Raw genomic sequence first — 20,447 nt, 5'->3', positions numbered from 1 at the left:
TGATTAAAAAGAAAGTCATAGACCTGCAGATGTTTCGTTTCGTTTTGTGTTGGCTTGTTTTTTTTTTTGTACACAAACCTAATCAGCAAAATGAGGATCGCCTGCCAACACAATTTTCCTGACTCTTGTGATTTACTTGGCTTGGTTCCCCAAAATCGTTCAAAAGTCACGTAGTAAGCACGCCTTTAAGCAATGTTCTAACAAAATGAATAATCTCCATTCGAACGCCTGTCTGTCTGAGTGTTGCTCTATCAACTTACAGCTCATAACAGCTTAGCTGGACACCAAACCCAAAGTTCAGTAATATGAGCGGAGCTTTGTTGGCAACAACAAGAAAACGTAATTATCTGCTAAGGCGCTTCTTGCATTGCCGCTAAACAAAAAAATGTGATTAAAATTTATATTTCAATTATTTGAAGATGAAAAAAAAATCAATTAAAATAAAATGGATTAAAATGCTGATGATGCAAAATTTAGATGACAGCTATGTCAAAACACAAACCTTGGCTTACCCACCTAGTAATGAAAATGGAATTAAGTTTGTCCAAGTTCTTTTCTTAGTAAGAATTTAAAGAACAACTCTGGCATTGAGGATAGGTCATGGTTTGTAAATACAAGTTTACAAGGGGGCTTAACACTGAATGATAAATAGCATTAATAAAATTAAGTTTTAAATGACATTGAGATTGAAGATTTAGATGACAGCCATATCCAAATCTGGTTAGTCAGCTAGGATTAGAATAAACTTTGTCTAAGATCACTTGTGACTTGGAGTTTAGAGAACAACCATGGCCTTGATGGTGGATTCAAGATTATGTACAAGGTAGTCAATTACACTGAATGATATCGTTAAAAAAATCGAGAGTTCGATGACATTGAAATTCAAGATTTATATAACAAATATGTCAAAACTCAATCCCTGATCACTTGCTAGTAGATGCGATCACTTTTAAGTAATAGGCAATAATCTACTATAGGTATAGAAAGTTGCTTAATGCTCGCCCTTAAGCCTAGTACTGAGTTCGACTTTTCGTCCGAACAACTTTCACAACACACTTTAAAAAAAAATGGTGACAAAGAAATGGTCCTGAGTTCTATAAGCAAACTGGTAGCGACCAGTGTTGCCACTCAAGAAAATTTTGTCCCACTAAAATTTAAGAAAAATCCTACCAAACCCGACCAAATGTTCTACAGGCTAAAAATGTGGTATATGTTTTTCCATCCACCACCGAAGAGTTGGCCATTTTGCCATTCCATTTGCAAGACGTCAAATTATACATTTTCAACCCTACAAAGTATACATGACAGAGGTCGTCTGTTTGTTGAAATTACTCTAGAGCCTAAAGTTCAAAGATGGCTTAATATCTTGATATCTTGAAATCTCCCGATCGCTTTATCCAAATGGGTGGCAGCGAGTTGGAGTGAGCATGGGCCAGATCTCACCATAATGCAGCCGCATTTCTCACCCAGAAATTTGAAAGAGCATCTTTAACACTCGTACCAGGTACAGTCAATGTTTTGTTTCTGAAATTGGAAGCAGTGATACCTGTTGTAGAAGTATTTGGCCCCTGGACATTCATGGTTATATTCTGGATTCTTAGCGAATGCACACAAAGGACAAGAAGTTATTCCCGAAGATTTTTTAAGTAATAAACATGGTATTTATAAGGTAGAAAAACCTACCAAAAATTGAGGTAAGCCTACCAAGAGAATAAAAACCTGCCAATTTTCGTAGGAACCTACCAATAACGGAAACACTGGTAGCGACATGTCGCTGCGTCTTTATAAATCTCGCATCAATTTCATTAGTGGTTATTTTGTAGTGTCTGACTCTGGTTTGTGTTATGTCCTCCACTAGAAAGCGGCATATTTCGCAATCAACTAATAGACAATTTACGTGCGAACGAACTTAGTACTAGGCTCTAAGGCTGTTAATTAATTGCAAAATCCGAAGTAAATCTGAACCGATTTCCATGAAATTCACCAGTAATGTCGAGAGTCATTAGAAAATCCTTCCTGCCCAATTTCGAGAGAATCGGTTAACAAATGACCATTTTATTTCATTATTACTGCAAATCGGACGAACATATATATGGGAGCTATATTCAAATGTGAACCGATTTCTATGAAATCCATCTGTAATGTCAGGAGTCATAAGTCAAATCCTTTCTGCCAACTTTCGAGAGAATCGGTTAACAAATGACCATTTTATTGCAGTATAACTGCAAATCGGACGAACATATATATGGGAGCTATATCCAAATCTGAACCGATTTTTTCCAATTACAATAGGCGTCGTCTCTAGACCGAAAAACATGCCCAAACCAAATTTGAAGGCGATCGGTTGGTATTGCGAACCGTAGTTTGTACACAAATTAATATGGACAGACAGATAGACGGACATAGCTAAATCGAATCAGAAAGTGATTCTGAGTCGATCGGTATGCTTATCAATGGGTCCATCTCTCTTCCTTTCGGGTGTTACAAACTAATGCATTAAGTTATAATACCCTGTACCACACTAGTAGTGTAGGGTATAAAAATACTACGTCCATATAAATGCTCTAAATAATAAATATATGAAATTTCATCAAAATCGGACAAGGGAATTAATGGGTTAATGGTTTAATGTTATGGCGTTAATGGGTTAATGTTTGCTTAGGATATATATGGTCAGGAATTACTTAAAAAAGGTTGAATTGTTGATAGTTCTCGTCATCGAGGTTGTCATTTCCATCATTATTGTTAGCATTTTCTCCTATTTGGCATTTGTCATTTGTCATTTGCCATTTCCACTTTTAGTATTCTGCAAATGACTCAACCTTTTATTAGTGACATGTTAAAGATTTAAAAACAAAAACAAGTTAACAAGGGGATTTAACACTGATGGATAGTATTAAGCTCCCCTTTTGAATTGAATTTGAATAACTTTGCCATAAAATTGACCCTTCAAATTAATTTTCTACCTACATTAAAGTTGGTTTTTTTTTTCTTTTTTTGTTAAAAAAAAATGGTTCATGCAATCATAATAAATTCCAAGTGGCTATCTTGATGGTGTGTATAAAGCTATGGACACGCTTCCCAACTCAAGCAAACGCCTTCGCATTATTTTCGTTGTCGTGCCGCCGTGATACATACATTATAAAAAAAAACAAAAAACTCATTATTAAACATTTGTTTTCAACTCAATGGCCATTAAAATGTTGATCTAATATCTCTTAAAGTATGCAGACAAATAACACAATTTTAATTTTTTACAAAAATATGAAAAATGCCATAAAACCAACCAACCAACCAACCAGCGAGCCAGCCAGCCAAGTATAGTGCGACGAGCGCGTGTTTTAATATTTTTTGGTTTTTATGAGATGTGTTTGTTTTTCTTGTTTTGTTGTTGTGTTTTGTAATAAAACTACAATGAATGAATGGAAAAAGAAGACAAAGCCTACGCAAAAAATTATATCGGATGAAACGAAATTCAAATGAATTCCAATGTTTGCATGTGTCTTCTCTTAACAATCATCGGCTGGCTATACACAAAAGACAGGCAGGAGCGCGTGCGAGTGCGCGTGCGCGTCTATCTTTAAACGCTAATTATTACAAGATTTTTAATAGCGTTGGCTTGCTGACTTCACTTTGTTGTGGGCGATTTTGTTTTCCTAGTAATTAGTTGAAAATACTACAATTAACAAGTTTTTAAACTCTTTTTTTTATTTAATTTTGTGAAATTTTCCTCTTCAAAAAACCCCAAAAAAAAGAGGAAAAATATGACATGGATTGATTAGGACGTGGGCCGCAAAAACTAACTTTGTTAAATGTCAAATTAGCATGTAGGAATGTGACTCGTTTGTTTGTCTGTACATGCAGATGTGGCTTCGTGACTGTCATTTCATAGGGAGGCGTTTGTAAATTGCCCAGACTGGATCCCGTAACTTTCTTGTAGAAGAAAACACTCATGTTGCTGTTATGTTATGGCGAAATTAGTAAAAATACAAATTGTCAGAAGGCCTTTATCTTTGCATTGCGCTGCAATCGTACACTGTGAAAAATGTTGCATTAGAAAATAAAGGTGTAAACGCAAAAACCTTAAACATCGATATTTTAGGTTGTTATCTCAACATCGATTGATATTTTTCCTACACTCAACCCAATTTGATATTCAAAATAGCAAAAATATTTGCTAAAACAGCCGTTTTTGTCTGCTCAAAAACTGGGAAAGCAGGCATTATTGCTGTTTCACCAAACAGAAGCTACCGGATCCATTCATTGCTATACATTTCGAAATGTGGCTGAGCCCGCTAGCATTTTATGTTATTGCTCTACTAATCTAAATTTGAAGAAACAAGATTATGGAAAGCATATATTCAGTGGTGATTAAAAACATCCACCAAGACACACGTTTACACATGTGTTCTATCTTTCCTTTTAACATCCCCTTAATCATCAAGCAGCAGCTATTTTCAGCAAACAATAGACTTTTCAGCAGTCAACCTGCTGCTCTGAAATTGCAGAACTACTTTTTGCATTAATAGCAAAACTACTGCTAAAACAGCAGAAAAATTAACTACCAATATTCAGCAAACTTTTTTCTATGAGTGTATCGGTACTATCGACAAAGTTCCACTATTTGCAAAATTGAATAAGAAATGAGCGGTCCGATCTAGAATATATCCCACTTATACATTTTTCAATCGTCCTTCTTGTAGAGCAAAATTGATATAACTTCTTCTTTGATTCTCCTGATTTTACTTCTTGGGCCAATAGATGGCGCAGTTTTTATCAAATGAGGCAAATTTGTACTATGATTTCTCTCATGAGTTCCAACTGAATTTATTAAATTTGTTTTGAATCGGTATTGTTCTATATAATCCAATATCCTGATTTTTACTTCTAATTTTCAATTTAAATATAGGTGATATGAAATAAATGATAGTATCGATACTATCGATATTTATTATAAGATATATCGAAACTATTGAATTTTGCAAATATTGAAAGTTTGCCAGCTCTTCCTAGATGATCTATTTTTTAATATTAGGCTCCATCTATTTTCCTAGGTACAAAAAGGAGAAATTTGCCACAATTCAAAATAACCGTGATGCAAATATACTTTTAAGTGTTATATCGTGCGGTTGACCTGGAATTTTCTTTGCACCCCCTTTTTTTTGACCAATTCGACTTGCAAGCTTAAAGCTTTGTTATTTGTTCCTTCTTCAGTTGAGAGAATAAAATATTATTTTTGTCTTATCACTCTTTCAATAATGTTATGTGATTTGTCGAACAAATCTTCATACATCATACTACTATGTGCATTAACAATGAATCTTAAAGTGTCATAGACCCATAAGACTGATATGTATGTAGAGTTACCAACTTAATATTGGACCGTTATTTTACAATACGAAATGCAAAGAGCATTGAAATATTGTCCGTGTTTTATATAACTTAATATGTGTGACAAATTCTTGCAAGAACTAGTAGCAAAAAAGTGTACTTTTATCGCAAACAAAATCCAGCGTTTTTCTGAAAAGAAGTTTACTTGGCGAAAATTTCATTTATGTGAAACCAATTATTTTTTTGCGTGTAGTGAACGAAGTCTAGCTGAATCGGCGCAGCCAAAGAGCTGCTGCTACCGATGATGATTTTTCACGAGCCATCGACGAAAAGGTTTCGACTTCGTTCGTTGGTCCTTACCCATTTCCGGCCGAACCACAATTTCTTTGTTCGAATTTGATTTTTCAAACAAGTCTTCGGGCTGATGGTCTTATAGTGTAAAAGCCCCATAAGACCAATATGTAAGTAGGTTAAATAAAGGTGGCAGAGTTGCCAACTTAATTAACATGAACCATTGTTGGCCATTCGAAAACTATTTCAATTCCATAGTTGTTTCAGGGTATATTCAAAAACGAAACAAAAAAACATTCCGCAGAAATAGATTGCTATTGATACCACTGGGTGTTGTTGAAGCATTTCATGAATGTTTGTATAAGTAAACCATTGGCGCCTAAGTAGATTACATAAATTTGCATAATAGAATTACATTATTTTTGCCCCTGTTCCTTAGTGGAATGTTCAGGGGCAAAATTTCCAATTTGCAAATTCAAAATCATGTCTTCCCATCTCAGTTTCTTAAAGTTTTCTCTGCAATTTTGGAATATTTCAAGTTTTTGTTTTTAGAATCGAATACATCACAATAACATATGTACATACCAATAGATAGATATATTGTAGATAGATATACAGTCGAAACCGAATAGGTAAAACGCTAAAAATAAAGCCATTTGGTTTCACTTATCCGTAATATTCAGTTAAGCGTAGTTCGGATAAGTGAAATTAGTTTCTAGTTAGGCGATATAAGCATAAGGTGCAAGCGAATTTTCACAAAAACCTAATAATTATGTGCTCAGTAAAACTCTTTAAAAGTCAGAAACAATTATAAGCGATGCAGTAGAAACCGGATTAGTGAAACGGTAAAAATACATCAATTTGGTTTCACTTATCCGTAGTTTTCAGTTTAGCGTATTTTGGGTAAATGAAACTAGTTTCCAGTTAAGCGATATATGCATAAATGCAAGCGAATTTTCACGTCAACATACTGATTATATATAAAATAACTTGAGTTGAAAAGGAGCAATGCTCAGTATAACTCTTTAATAGTCAGAGATAACCATAAGCTATGTATTAAAATGTTTTTCGAATTTTAGTGATGAAGCGATTTTCTTAAATTTCTGTTAGTTTCCCATAGAAATAACTATTTCACTTACGCGATTTCAGTTTCATATACAAACGGAATTTGGGGTTTAAAAACTTTTCAGTTTAGCGGTATTTGCAGTTAACCGATTTTCACTTAAGCGAATGGTACTATTCGTCAAGTTTCGCCCAAGCGGTATTTTTCACTAAAGCGGTATTTCTCACTAAAGCGTACTACAGTTAAGCCGTTCCGACTGTATATCAAATCATGTTTATCCAAATTTTATTGATGACATCAATTTTTAATATTGCAAATAGTTTCCCATAGACATAACTTTTTCACTAATGAGGTTTCAGCCTCGTAAAAACACATTTTTAGGTGTTAAAAATTTTTTATTTTAGCTGTATATTCAGTTAAGCCATTTTCACTCAAGTTTCACTTAAGCGGGATTTTTCACTAAAGCGTAATACAGTTATGCGATTATGACTGTATCTATAAAAATGAAGCTAAACGAGCATATTACTCGACTGTCTGTATTTGAATATCAATTGCCTTCCTTTGGGCAAAAAGGTATTAAATGTAAATCTCAAGTCTCGAATACTTTTATGCAAATTAAGAACAGGCGACATCAACTGAAAAAATCAAAAATTCTCAACATTCCATTACTCTGGATTTGATGTGAATGTTTTTTTTTTTTTTGTTTGTTTATTCGTTACCTTATAATTTTATATGAAAAAATAAAACAAATATTTACCAATGAAATATTTTATAAGTGACTCAACTCCTCTCGATCAGTCGAGTCGTTTGTCGTCAGAAAATAGCTGACAAAAAAAAGAATACATTTATTTTTTTTTTATTTGTGACCAAACAAAGTGCCTGCTAATGGTCGTGTGCGAGTGTTTTTATTCACCCTCTTTCATAAGTGTCCATCTGCTGGCCCACTAAGCATTGAAGGGGGCGGAGGCAAACGGCGATAAAATGTCTCATCAAATTCCATTAAAAAAATCCCAAACAAATAAATTCTTTATAAGAGTTAAAAAATTCGTGTAAGAATTTCAAATACTGGCATTGAGGAATGTGTAAATAGAAGAATGGCCGGCAAATAGTTGTCCCTTGACAGCATTGAGTTGGAATGAATGATGATTATTAGCAATGTTCCTTTGTTACATTTTATGTGAAATTATTTATTATTGTATGAAAAAATTCCAATTTCATTCTAAAGGTGGGTATTAATTTAAATCTAAATTTTTTGCATTTACATACCTTTTTTAAACATTTAAAAAATCTTACTAACTTAATTATTTTAAGAAAAAAGTCTTTATACTAAATAAAATCGTCATGTTTTTTTCTTTCAATATTTAATATTTAAAAAAAGTAATAGTAAAAATTTAATGATTTTCATTGTGAAACAAAGAGATAGCACACAGCGAGCGAACAGGTTGTAAATTTTTAATTATTTCATACATGTGTTCATTAAACATAGCAAAAGTCATGCCCTGTGTGGAGGTGATGGTAAGGTGTTAATCCTTAAATAGTTAAATATTTATTTTGTCCCAAGGTAAATTTCCGAACTTTCAACGATATTTTTACCTTCATTTTAGATTTATGTCCTTAATAACAAGATGCATACGATTAATCTTACAGTGTAAAAGTCCCATAAGACTAAAATGAAGGTTAAATAACTAACTGAATAACAGGCACCGTTATTTGAAAATTCGAGCACTACATCCATACATAAATTAATTATTAAATAAGAACGCTGTTCAGCAGAAAAATATTGGTATTAACACAACTGAGTGTTGTCAAGCAATTCTTTGCTGTTTGTATATGTAGACCATAGGCATTAAAGTGCAATGCAAATTTGCCCAAGAATATTCCATTTAGGAACAGGGGCAAACTTCTCACACATCAAAGAGTGCTGTCCGATTCAAGTTTAAGGTGAATAAAACCTCTTTGTGGATAAGTTTTTATAAGGCGACCATACCAAAGTTTGCGATACAAATCGTATAGAATTCGTGCAATGCATTTTGCTTTTTTTGTTTTTGTACAATTTTCACTTCATTTAAAGGGTGATTTTTTTGAGGTTAGGATTTTCATGCATTAGTATTTGACAGATCACGTGGGATTTCAGACATGGTGTCAAAGAGAAAGATGCTCAGTATGCTTTGACATTTCATCATGAATAGACTTACTAACGAGCAACGCTTGCAAATCATTGAATTTTATTACCAAAATCAGTGTTCGGTTCGAAATGTGTTCATTCACCGTAACGTTGCGTCCAACAGCATCTTTGAAAAAATACGGTCCAATGATTCCACCAGCGTACAAACCACACCAAACAGTGCATTTTTCGGGATGCATGGGCAGTTCTTGAACGGCTTCTGGTTGCTCTTCACTCCAAATGCGGCAATTTTGCTTATTTACGTAGCCATTCAACCAGAAATGAGCCTCATCGCTGAACAAAATTTGTCAAAATTTGAACACATTTCGAATCGAACACTGATTTTGGTAATAAAATTCAATGATTTGCAAGCGTTGCTCGTTAGTAAGTCTATTCATGATGAAATGTCAAAGCATACTGAGCATCTTTCTCTTTGACACCATGTCTGAAATCCCACATTACATTTCGTTGGCAACACTTAAACAGCCGTCGCAGAAACAAGTCAAATGTTTTGCCTTATTGCATAAGCCATATGTATATTTGTGTTTGCTTTAGAAGACACTTTTAAAATTCAAAATATGAATAGAGACAAAACTAAAATATGTTCTTAACCTAATAATCGTTTATATTTTTCCATTATTCTCTCGTATTTTGCAATATTTTGTTCGACGATGTTATCAGCTGTTTAATTTCCTTTGTTTTGCAATGAATTATACATACAGAAAAATAATTCATTAGCCATAAAAGGAAATTTTCGTCAGGTAAACATCTTTTTTGAAAAACGTTGGGACTTTGTTTACGATAAAATTACATATTTTATCGTACGATAAATTCATCCAAGAATGTGCGGCGAATACAAAGTTTGTAAAAAAAAGTGAAAGTTTTCGTGATGATGTAAGAAATGCGATCTCTACCTAGATTACAAACAAACGACAGATGAACAAACGACACGACAATGATATGCGGACAGACGGCCTAGCCAAATCAGGAGAAATTAAAAGCAAAACAAAAGGGGGAGGAAATGCAATTCTCTATTTCCAAACAAATTTTTTTCAATTATAGCATGGGACGGTCTAATGTACACTTTCCCACTGACTGCTGGCTGAATGGCACGCTCTTTCTCAAATGGTAGATACACAAGAGATAAAAAAATGAGTGAAAAAATTTTTCGTATAACAGGACATCTTTCGCTGTAAGCAAAACATTTTAGACTAAAAAATTTTTAAATTCATGAGTAAAAGAGTCATTCTGCACCACAGAAGTGGTCGTTGAAGGTTTCACCATTAAAGAAGTGACTTTTACATCAAACAGTGGCAAATTCGCGACTAACGTTCAACCGTGGAGGGAAATGTTAGACAGTTACTATAAAAATAGTACTTCCCCAATAAAACGAATTGGTTTTTTCTAAGACTATTCCGTTTTATTTATTTGCGTGTAGCAACAATAACAGCATTAAATTTCGAGTGTTGTTAAATATATCAAAACTCAATGTAAAAAATACTTAAAAAATGATCATTTAATGTCATTTAATTCTTTAGATATACAGAAATGCATTTTATGTAACAATTTCAAAAAAATTGTTGCGATTTTCAATTACCGGAACATAAATTAAAGTTGAATCTGCAAAATTCTGCCGATTGCGATCATGGGAACAGACCTGTTAAAAAGATAAGTCATGGCTCCCATCTCAAATTTTTGAAATTTTCCATGCAACTTTGTATGGTCTGAAGTTTTTGTTTATAGACTCATATATGTCATAGGTACATCTTAAAATTAAGTTCCTCGTCTTCGACTCAAATATTTGAAGTTTTGACAAAAAATGTTTCCAGTGATCTGCTGATTTTACTTCCTACGCCACAATTCCTATCGGATATGAGTGAAAGTTTTTCATACACTGATCATTTTTCATGCAAAAACAAGTTTAGTGTTTAGTAATAATTGTTAAACAATTCATTCATTGCCCAACACTATCATTCTTCACAAATTTATTTATTTTTTTTATTCTAAGTCAGGCACACAAACCTTTTTGTTGTTGTTGCATTTGTTGCTGCTGCTGTTGTTGTTGTTGTTGTCTGTATAAATGATGATGCACAGCGGCTGCCTGTTGCAAATCACGCCAAGGTTGCCATAGTAAACTATTGGCCATATTAGTATTATCGTGTTGCTGTTGCAAAGACAAGGGATTTGTCGTTGAAGCTGAGCCGTGATTTTGTAGTTGTTGTTGCAATTGATGCTGATGTAGCAAAAATTGTTGTTGCTGTTGTTTGAAAGCATTCACAATGTACAGATAATCCATGATTGTTAGGATTCTTTGGCACTACAAAGGCAAGGGGATGCCAACAACAAATTCAAAAAGTTTCTTTAAAAGTACTTTGTTTTTGATTTTGTGTTTATTTTGGCTTTTCTAGGACATTTTTGTTTGAGTGTATCTCAACTTTTGATTCTTGGAATTTATGTATGTATACGCAAAGGCAAATAAGTTTGTAGTAGGTTTGTTAAGCTTTTCTTTGAATCGTTTGTTTTTGGTTTGTTTTGTTGCTGGTTTTCTTTGAACATTGACTGAATACACTTATGCGGTGTGACGAGCACACAAACACACCGAAAAAATAACTTGGCAAAAAAATAGCCTGCCAGCAATAATCAAGAACTCGATTTGAATATTAATTTGCTTTGGCAAGACAAAATAACGACGAAAAATAGAAACAAACACACAAAACTAAACATAAAAAAATAAGCGGCTATGGTGCGGCGGTGGTGGCGTTAAATAAGCGGCTTTGCGGTCTATTGTTGTTGCTTGCTTGTTGGCTGTTGATGATGATGGTGTGATGGCGCGATGATGATGATGACGACGACGATATTTGCACGAAGAGTGAAAGATCGTTGCGGTTTTTTTTGTCGTTGTCGTTGCCGCTGTTGTTTTTTTTTTTTTAGTGGGCGTAAGGCAAGGGGCGTTTTGTTAACGATCTTTTTTTTTGCAAACCCCCCAAAACGAAGTCAACTACATACATACACACTCGCACACATAAATAAATGTGTTTACACTAGAGAGGCGCCCATAAACTAAAGAAGTAAATGGCAAAAGAAACCACCAATTCACGAAAAATGGAGCAATTTAAAATCTATTAGTTTTGCTCTAAGCATTTACGACTATTTTTAACTCGTTAAAATGTTTTTGGCTTTTTTTTTGCAGCAACTCGCACTCACGATTGAATGAATGGTGTATATATATGCAATCATTTGTAGATAAATAAAGGCGCGGAGAGACTCTCAACGATTAAAAGGCGACAATGATGACAACGAGCGATTTATTATCATTTTTGCCATGGTTTTCTTTATGCATCATATATGGTTTTTGTTTTAATTTTCAACTTCGCTTTACACTAGGCTGTTTTTGTTTTCCTTTTGATGTTGTTGTTGTTTTGCTCCGTATAATTTTCATTCAATTGTCATTCATTTAAATTATAAACTCGGGCGATGGTTTTCAATTACAATAGTTTTTTTTTTTTACTTTCCTTTTTGAACGCCGTATCAGAAAAAAAACTCTTAATCTTTTATGGAGTAAAAAAAATTATATTCACAGAAGCAGATTTTATTGAAAGGCTTTATGCGTTGAAAAAAAAAAAGAAACTGAAAGGAAGTCCAAAGTTCCTTAAGTCCAGTAACGTATTTTACAGATTCAGATTTAGTAACTAGTTCTGCTTTGTGAGTGTTTGTTTCTTATTATTGCTTTGCTTCTTACGGAGAACACCATGAGATTTATTTCACTTGCGTTATGAAATGCCGCTAAGTCGTGCTTTAGGTTACAGCTAACAACACAAACTGTTGAATGAAGCTTGCTTGGCTTCGCTCAAAGGGGGCCCCAACCAACGTTGTTTAAGATTGCCGAGTACACGGCAACATTGAGAGAACAAGAAAGAGAAACCAAGCAGAGACTATTCGTATGGGGAACTCTCCTCAGCTCTGTGGGTCAAGACAAAAAAGTCTACAAAAACTGCTAGGTATATAGTATTTGAAGCTAATTTGTATGTTAACGATCTTCCAGGTGATCGTCAATATTTGTTAAATTTTAAATTATATGAAATAATTCATTTTTTCATTTGGTTTAATTGTTTCCTATGTTGTGGAAAAAATATCTCATTCCAGTCGCTCTTGATGCTTTTCGCTCTCTTTCTCTCTTTGTTTGTATTAAACGCCAGAAGTAGTTTAGTCGTCAATTTCCGTTTTATAGCCTTCGTTTTTGTTGTTGTGAGTGGATTTGGGCTTGGATTTATTTTTATTATTTATTTTTTTTTTGCTGCTAATATATATGTATGTGTGTGCATGTACATTTGTCTCTCATTTGTAATGTTTTATTGTTATATTTCGTTTTGCTATTTTTAAATGAATGTTATTTTGCAATTCTTTGCGGTTTCCAGCAGTTTCTTATGTGCATACACACTCATTTCATTACTCCCCACACCCATACAACTAAAACATATTGTTTTGCTTACATTAGTGTCGAGTTTTTTTTGTCTTTCATTATTTTGCTAATTCGGTCTATTTATGAGTTTGCCTTTTCTTGATTTTTGTTGTTTGCTTTCTTTTAAAGTTCAACAGCCATAGTTTTCTTTTGGCTAAAACAGCATTTGCATAATATTTTTTTTTTATTTTATTTTTTTATTACTAAGAGAGGTCTTTGCGAAGACGTACAGATAGACGGACCTACCCATATTGTTTGGGAACAGCTAACAAAAACTTTAAATTATGAGTCAAAGAACTTTAGTTTTATTTAGAAAGGCACTACCTAGTACCTACTATTTTATTATTTTTTTTTAACAAACTATTAGTTAATACGAAGGCTGTTTTTAAGCAGTCAGGGTGATACTACCTACATTAAAAAAAATACTGCTATAGAAATTGTAAGTACGTTAACACTGACCATCAAGACCAGTTTTTAAGGCTCAATCATATGTTTTTCCTTTATAAAATCAGCTGACGGCCGCCATGCGTCCGAATGTAATGTAAATGTGCTTTTAAAATAAGTGTGTTCGTGTACCCAAAAATGTGTGCAAATTTGCACAAATTGTTACTGGAATTCGTTTGCGTACTTTATTTGCCAGCAGCAGAGATCGGGAGAGTGTGTGGGAGCGAGCAAAATTTTGGGAGTTTGGTAATTGCAGGAAGATATTGCAGCATCGAACAGCTGTTTTATGAAAAACAGCTCTTTAATTCAAATAAATAACTAAAGAGAGTAAATGCTGTTCATACTCTCCTGCAAATTTTTACTGGAAAAGTACGCGAACAGGTCCAATGTTTCGGATACATTTTAAGCTAGGCATCACTTTTTTAATTTTAATGAACATCATCTTTATGTATGCAATTTTTTTAATTTTTAGTTAAGGAAATTCGATACAAGTGCATGATATATATGTGCGAGACAAAACATAAAAAATTGATATGGGCTATGAGGCGCATTTTTGCAAAACACATGTTCGCCCAGCTCTTGTTTTGTGATTTCAAATCAATAGCGTCTGTCAAAATTCTAAATTGTTTTGCCAGGCGTATTAGAAACTTCATTTTAATTACCTTTTAATTAATAACAAGTAAAAATGTGCCAAGTTTAGTCGGGACGAATCTGAGTTAATATGAGTAAATTCATGGTGGTGGGTATACCATGGATTTACCCATATTAACTCAGTTTGTATCAAAATTATTTTGAAACAATCAAATCGACAATCAAATGATTCAGGAGGCTTCTATGGTCTCAAGAAGTCATGTCGGGGTTACAACTCTTAAGGGGCTTTTGGTATTTGATGTGAGTATTGTTCTTCACGTACCAAATTTCAGCCAAATCGACGGAACATTTTAGCTCCAAGGGCCTCAAGAAGTCAAATATGGGATTCGGTTTGTAAGGCTGCTATATCAGTTTATAGACCAATTCGAATCATACTTGGCACGGATGTTGGCTGTTGCCAGAACAGAAGTGATTGTGCCAAATTTAAGGCAAATCGGATGAAAATTGAGATTTCTAGGGGCTAAGGATGTCAAAACTGGGAATCGGTTCATTTGCGGGCTATATTAGTTTACAGACCGATTCAGATTATACTTGACATGGCTATTATAACACAAGTCTTTGTGCCAAATTTCAGCCAAATCGGATGAAACTTAAGGCCTCTAGGGGCTCAAGAAATTAAAACCGACGATCGGTTTACATGGGTACCGATATGTCCCAGATATATTTATTCGTTCTACCGCTATCGAGATTTCCACAGATGGACTTATGGAGAATGTAAAGCCAATGAAGAATATACATATCTATATATTTTATAGGCTCTCAGATTAATAGCCCGAGGTGTTACAAACGGAATGGCTAAATGATGATTAGTATGCGCCCCATCCTATGGTGGTGGGTATAAACTGGAGGGGCACAAAACATTTTCCTTTTTTTCTAGCTAGCGTTGATACTCAATTCATATATATTGTTATTCTCTCTTGGCTTCAGTCGTTGTTGAGACAGCAACGAATGAACATAGCATGGGAGAACGCATATTTTTCTGTCTTCAATCGAAAACAATGTTTTCTTCTGATTTAATGCTAGACAGGAAATAAAAAGTTATTTAATTTTCTTAATACTATGTTTATTTTTAAAAAACTTCATTGGTTCTCTCAAATTATTTAAATTTACTCTTCCATCCTCAGAGAAGGCGTTAATTTCCTTCTTACATTCCAAGATTTTTCGTGATCTTGCTGAACTGATTGTTATTGTTTATTGTCCGTAAAGATGTTCCTACTCGACGTCCTCGCGTTAACATCACACCACCTCACACATTCCGTGTTCGCCCGCATCACCGCCTGGAGGACCGCATTATAGTCAGGCAATCTAAAACAGATCTCAGTCCCTGGGTTCTCAATGTAGGCTCACTCTGTCCTCGAGCTTTGATCCATCCATGTAGCATGATCTTCCAGATGGCAATACTAGGGTTCCGTACTTTGGATTACGTAAGTAGTTTAGAATCAAGCCCACCTCTCGACAGAGGAAGATTACACTATAAAAGACACTGACTACCTGGGTTGTTATATGGTGCTGAAGCATGGGTACTTGTGAAAGTAGACGAGGCCGTGCTTGGTGTGTTTGAGAGAAAGATTCTTCATAAAATATATGGACCCGTTTGCGTTAAAGTGAAAGCAGACGAGGCCGTGCTTGGAGTGTTTGAGAGAAAAATTCTTCATAAAAAATATGGACCAGTTTGCGTTAATGGAGAATAAAGGCGTTGTATGAACCACGAGCTGTATGAAGACGATAGCATAGTTACACGTTTCAAAATAAAACGAATGCGTTGGCCATGGTCATGTTGTCAGAATGGATGAAGAAGCTCCAGCAAAGAAGTTTTTGAAGGCAAACACGGTGGTACATGCAAACCGGGAAGACCAAAAGCCAGACGGTAAGATCAAGTGGACACCTCGAAACTTGGTGCCAGAGATTTTAGAATAAGCGCAGAAGAATAAGCATTCGGCTAGTGAAACAAATGTTGTATCATAGCCAATTAAAGTAAGTTCTATGATGACTTCCAAATCGGTCTATAATCTGATATAGCTCCTATATAAACCGATCTCCCGATTATAATTAATCAGCCCCAAGAAGCTTAAATTGTTGTCTGATTTGTTAGAAATTTTGTAAATAAAATACCCATATACCCTTCAACTAAGTTCGTGTGTACTATGGTGGTAAATTCCCAAGATTTGGGCTGGTCAATTTAAGCACTTGTTAGTTCTTTTTTGGGAGTTTTACTACGTGTACATATGTGCAGTAAATTTGTCTTATATATGCTTGTTGATTATGCTGGCCTGCTGTCTCATATATTTCTGATGGTCATAAATTAAAAACTGAAAAAAAAAAATTAAAAACAAGATTAAGTCTGTCATAAATACGACAACAAAATGTGCTACTGAAACACAAACAAACATGGTCCGATGTGCACGTGAGTTAAGGAGTATGTGCACAATATCACCACATGCATATTAAACCGGATCGCTAAGTAGAGAATCCCAAACAAAAATTGTGTTTTTTTTCTGTTGAAGATAATACTTTTAACAAAATAGTTGAGCAAATAGATAAAAAGTTTTCCCAATACTTAAAAAGGGGTCTATTAAAAACGTTTATTATTTATTATTGTCATTCTGTTAGTTATGTGTCAGCCGGTTTAATGTACAAGTTCGAATGAGTGTATCCAAATCATAACAAACGATGCGATGACGATAATTTTTGACCTGATTTGCGGTTCACTTTAACTCATAACATATGAAGAAATTTTCAAGCTCATATTTTCCTTAATGTTATGGAAAAAAGCAGCACTTCGATGGAAGTGAGGCGATTTAAGTTTGGCATAAGTTAGAGAACTGAACAATGAAATGTCTTTCTGACAGCTTGGTGATGTTTGATCAGAAACGGCCACTCGAACTTATCGACCTCCTGTTGTGGTAATTCCAAGCATAATTTATTTCGATTTTGCTTTTCCAACAAAGTGTGCCCCTATTTGAGGGAAATCCCAGCTAATGAATGTATAAATTTAATTATTTTTAGGTCTATAGAAAAGCTGTCATTTTCTTGATTTAAGAATTATTCCTTTTTATAAGAAAATTTCATATATTTTTGAAAAATTTCTTTAAAAAAATATTTAGGAATACATTTGTATAGCGCTTATTAGGTGTGTGTGTGTGTGTGTCTAACATAGTAAGAAAGCGCAGAGTTGCCAAACACAACTTATAAAGAGTTGCATTTACTGCAAATCACTGCATGTGCCAAAAAAAAAAATATTCCTGGATATGTACATTATTTTAAGTAAAGTTTAAATACTAAGATTGCCAAGCTAGAGCTGGCAAAATATCGATGACACTATCGCTAATATCGATATTTAGCATTTTGTCTGAATAGCGATTGATATTTTTCCTACATAGAAAAAAAATATTGGAGTAATAATTTTTTAACTGAATCCGGATTTATTTTTCAATTACGACCGTGATTGATATCTAGGCAATTTTCAATTAAAAAGTTAATTAATTAAATTGTTTTTTTCTTTCTAATTGAAGCTGAAATTTTCTTCACTTACGATTGTGAATGAAATTTTTGTCATTTTCAAATAAAAAATTAATTGATTCAATTATTTTTTTTTTAATTGAAATACAAACCTCGAATTCGTGTTCCAGATGGTTTACATACAATATGTGAACCATGTTGCATCGAAATCTAGGTTGCGAGGTTGTACATCGGGCTTTTCGCAAAAACTTTAATCTAACATTTGTATATTTTCAATAAAGTTTTAATTGATCCAATTAAAAATTAATTGGATATTTCGAAAATGCCAATAATTTTTCTAATGGATCTATTGAAAAATTAATTGAAAATTTCAAACATTTTCACTCATTATTTTAATTGAATATGCAATTTTTATACCCTCCACCATAGGATGGGGGTATACTAATTTCGTCATTCTGTTTGTAACTCCTCGAAATATTCGTCTAAGACCCCATAAAGTATATATTATCTTAATCATCTAGTCGATCTAGCCACGTCCGTCCGTCAGTCTGACGAAGACACGCCAACTTTCGAAGGAGTAAAGCTAGCCGCTTGAAATTTTGCACAAATACTTCTTATTAGTGTAGTTCGGTTGGGATTGCAAATGGGCCATATCGGTCCATGGTTTGATATTGCTGTCATATAAACCGATCTTGAGTCTTGACTTCTTAAGCCACTAGAGGGCACAATTCTCATCCGGTTTGACTAAAATCTTGCATAAGGTGTTTTCTTATGATTCCCAACAGCTGTGCTATGTACAGTCCAAATCGGTACATAACCTGATATACCTGCCATATAAACCGATCTTAAATCTTGACTTCTTGAGCCACTAGAGGGCGCAATTCTTATCCGATTTGACAGAAATTCAGCATGACATATTTCGATATGACTTCCAACAACTGTGCTAAGTATGGTCCGTAACCTGATATAGCTGCCTTATAAACCAATCTTGAATCTTAACTTCTTGAGTCACTAAAGGGCGCAATTCTTATCCGATTGGGCTGAAATGTAGCATAACGTGTTTCGTTATGACTTCCTACAACTGTGACAAGTATGGTTGAAATCGGTTCATAACCTGATATAGCTGCCTTATAAACCAATCTTGAGCCACTAGAGGGCGCAATTCTCATCCGATTTGGCTGAAGTTTTGTAAAACGACCATCAACGTGTCAAATATGGTCTAAATCGGTCGATAGCCTGATACAGCTCCCACAAAAACGGATCTCCCTATTTTATTTCTTGAGACTCTAAAGGGCGCAATTCTTATTCAAATTGGCAGAAATTTTACACAATGGTTTCCAACAGTCCGAATCGGACCATAACTTGATATAGCTCCAATAGCATATCCATTCTTTTCCTTTTTCCTTTGTTTGCCAAAAAGAGATACCGGGAAAAGAACTCGACAAATGCGATCCATGTTGGAGGGTATATAAGATTCGGCCCGGCCGAACTTAACACTCTTTTACTTGTTTTAATTGAAAATTTGTTCAATAATCATTCTCAAAAACTTTAATTGATATTATTATTTCCGTGATTGAAGAAGTTTCACTAAAAAAAATTGGATCAATTAACTTCCTGATTGAAACCAATTTTAATTTTTTTCTGTGTATCGAACAAAAAAAATCAATCCAACACTGAATGCGCCTATAGAGGGCGCAGTTTTCATCCAATTGGGCTAAAATGTTGTACAATGATTTCTCTCATGACTTCCAACTGACTTTATTTATCTTGGTTTTATTTTTTCTGCTTCCATATAAATCGATCTCCTGATTTTTACTTTTCATTACCTTTTGAGACATAGGTGATGGGAATAGTAAACGATACGATATAACCATAGTATCGATATTTATTATTAGAAATATCAAAAATATCGAATGTTGCGATTATCTATAGTTAACCGGCCGTATCTAGATCATATATCAAGAGACTAAAAAAAGCCCGCGTATCTAGTTACAAACCAGCACATACTTTTGAGCTTCCCCGCATTTAAATTGGATGTTTATCGAAACCCATTTATTTACCAATACTCCAAAATCGCTGAAATTCTGGTGACACTACTTATTCTATTAAAAAGAAAAACAATACAAAATCTTAATTTTGTGGTCAAATTACCTATATTGTAAATCACACTGGCCATTTTGTTCACAAAAGAAGTGAAAACTATCTAAAGAATATGGTTTTAGGGAACGCTACCAAGCGGATGCTATTTATACCGATTTTAGTAAAGCATTTGATAAGGTCAACCACAACCTTCTGTTAAGAAAAATAGACCTGATTGGTTTCAGTCCCTCTTTACTAAAGTGGGTCAGATCATATCTGACTGTACGTACTCGTTGAGTTAATATTGGTGCTGCAGTTTCCAAATCAATTGTTGTCTTCTCTTCAGGTGTTCCACAGGGTAGTCATCTTGGCCCTGTGCTGTTTTGTTTGTTCATTAACGAAGTAGTCTATAGTTTTAAGGGCTTTGGATTGCTTCTAGACCAACGCTTAAAGTTCCATTAACACACCTTTATGGTTGAAAACAAAGCACGTGGAGCCCTTGGCTT

The 20,447-nt window shown here is 34.2% G+C and overlaps 1 protein-coding gene across 3 annotated transcripts in view; it reads right to left on the bottom strand.

Moving 5' to 3' along the window:
* The window catches only part of LOC106089614 (proline-rich protein 36), a 106,382-nt gene that overhangs the window by 24,377 nt on the left and 61,558 nt on the right, over positions 1 to 20,447 (bottom strand). The window contains exon 1 of one of the 3 annotated variants that reach the window (XM_013255516.2): positions 10,872 to 12,582. The exons of the other annotated variants lie outside the window; for them this stretch is intronic. Within the exon in view, the coding sequence (XP_013110970.1) occupies positions 10,872 to 11,145 (274 nt within the window). The 5' untranslated portion in view covers positions 11,146 to 12,582. Of the gene's footprint in view, positions 1 to 10,871; positions 12,583 to 20,447 lie in introns of those variants that run through there. 3 annotated transcript variants of the gene reach the window in all.

This window comes from Stomoxys calcitrans, chromosome 1 (assembly GCF_963082655.1).
Source record: "Stomoxys calcitrans chromosome 1, idStoCalc2.1, whole genome shotgun sequence".
Classification (NCBI taxonomy): Eukaryota; Metazoa; Arthropoda; class Insecta; order Diptera; family Muscidae; genus Stomoxys; species Stomoxys calcitrans.
This window is presented reverse-complemented; position numbering and strand designations above follow the sequence as displayed.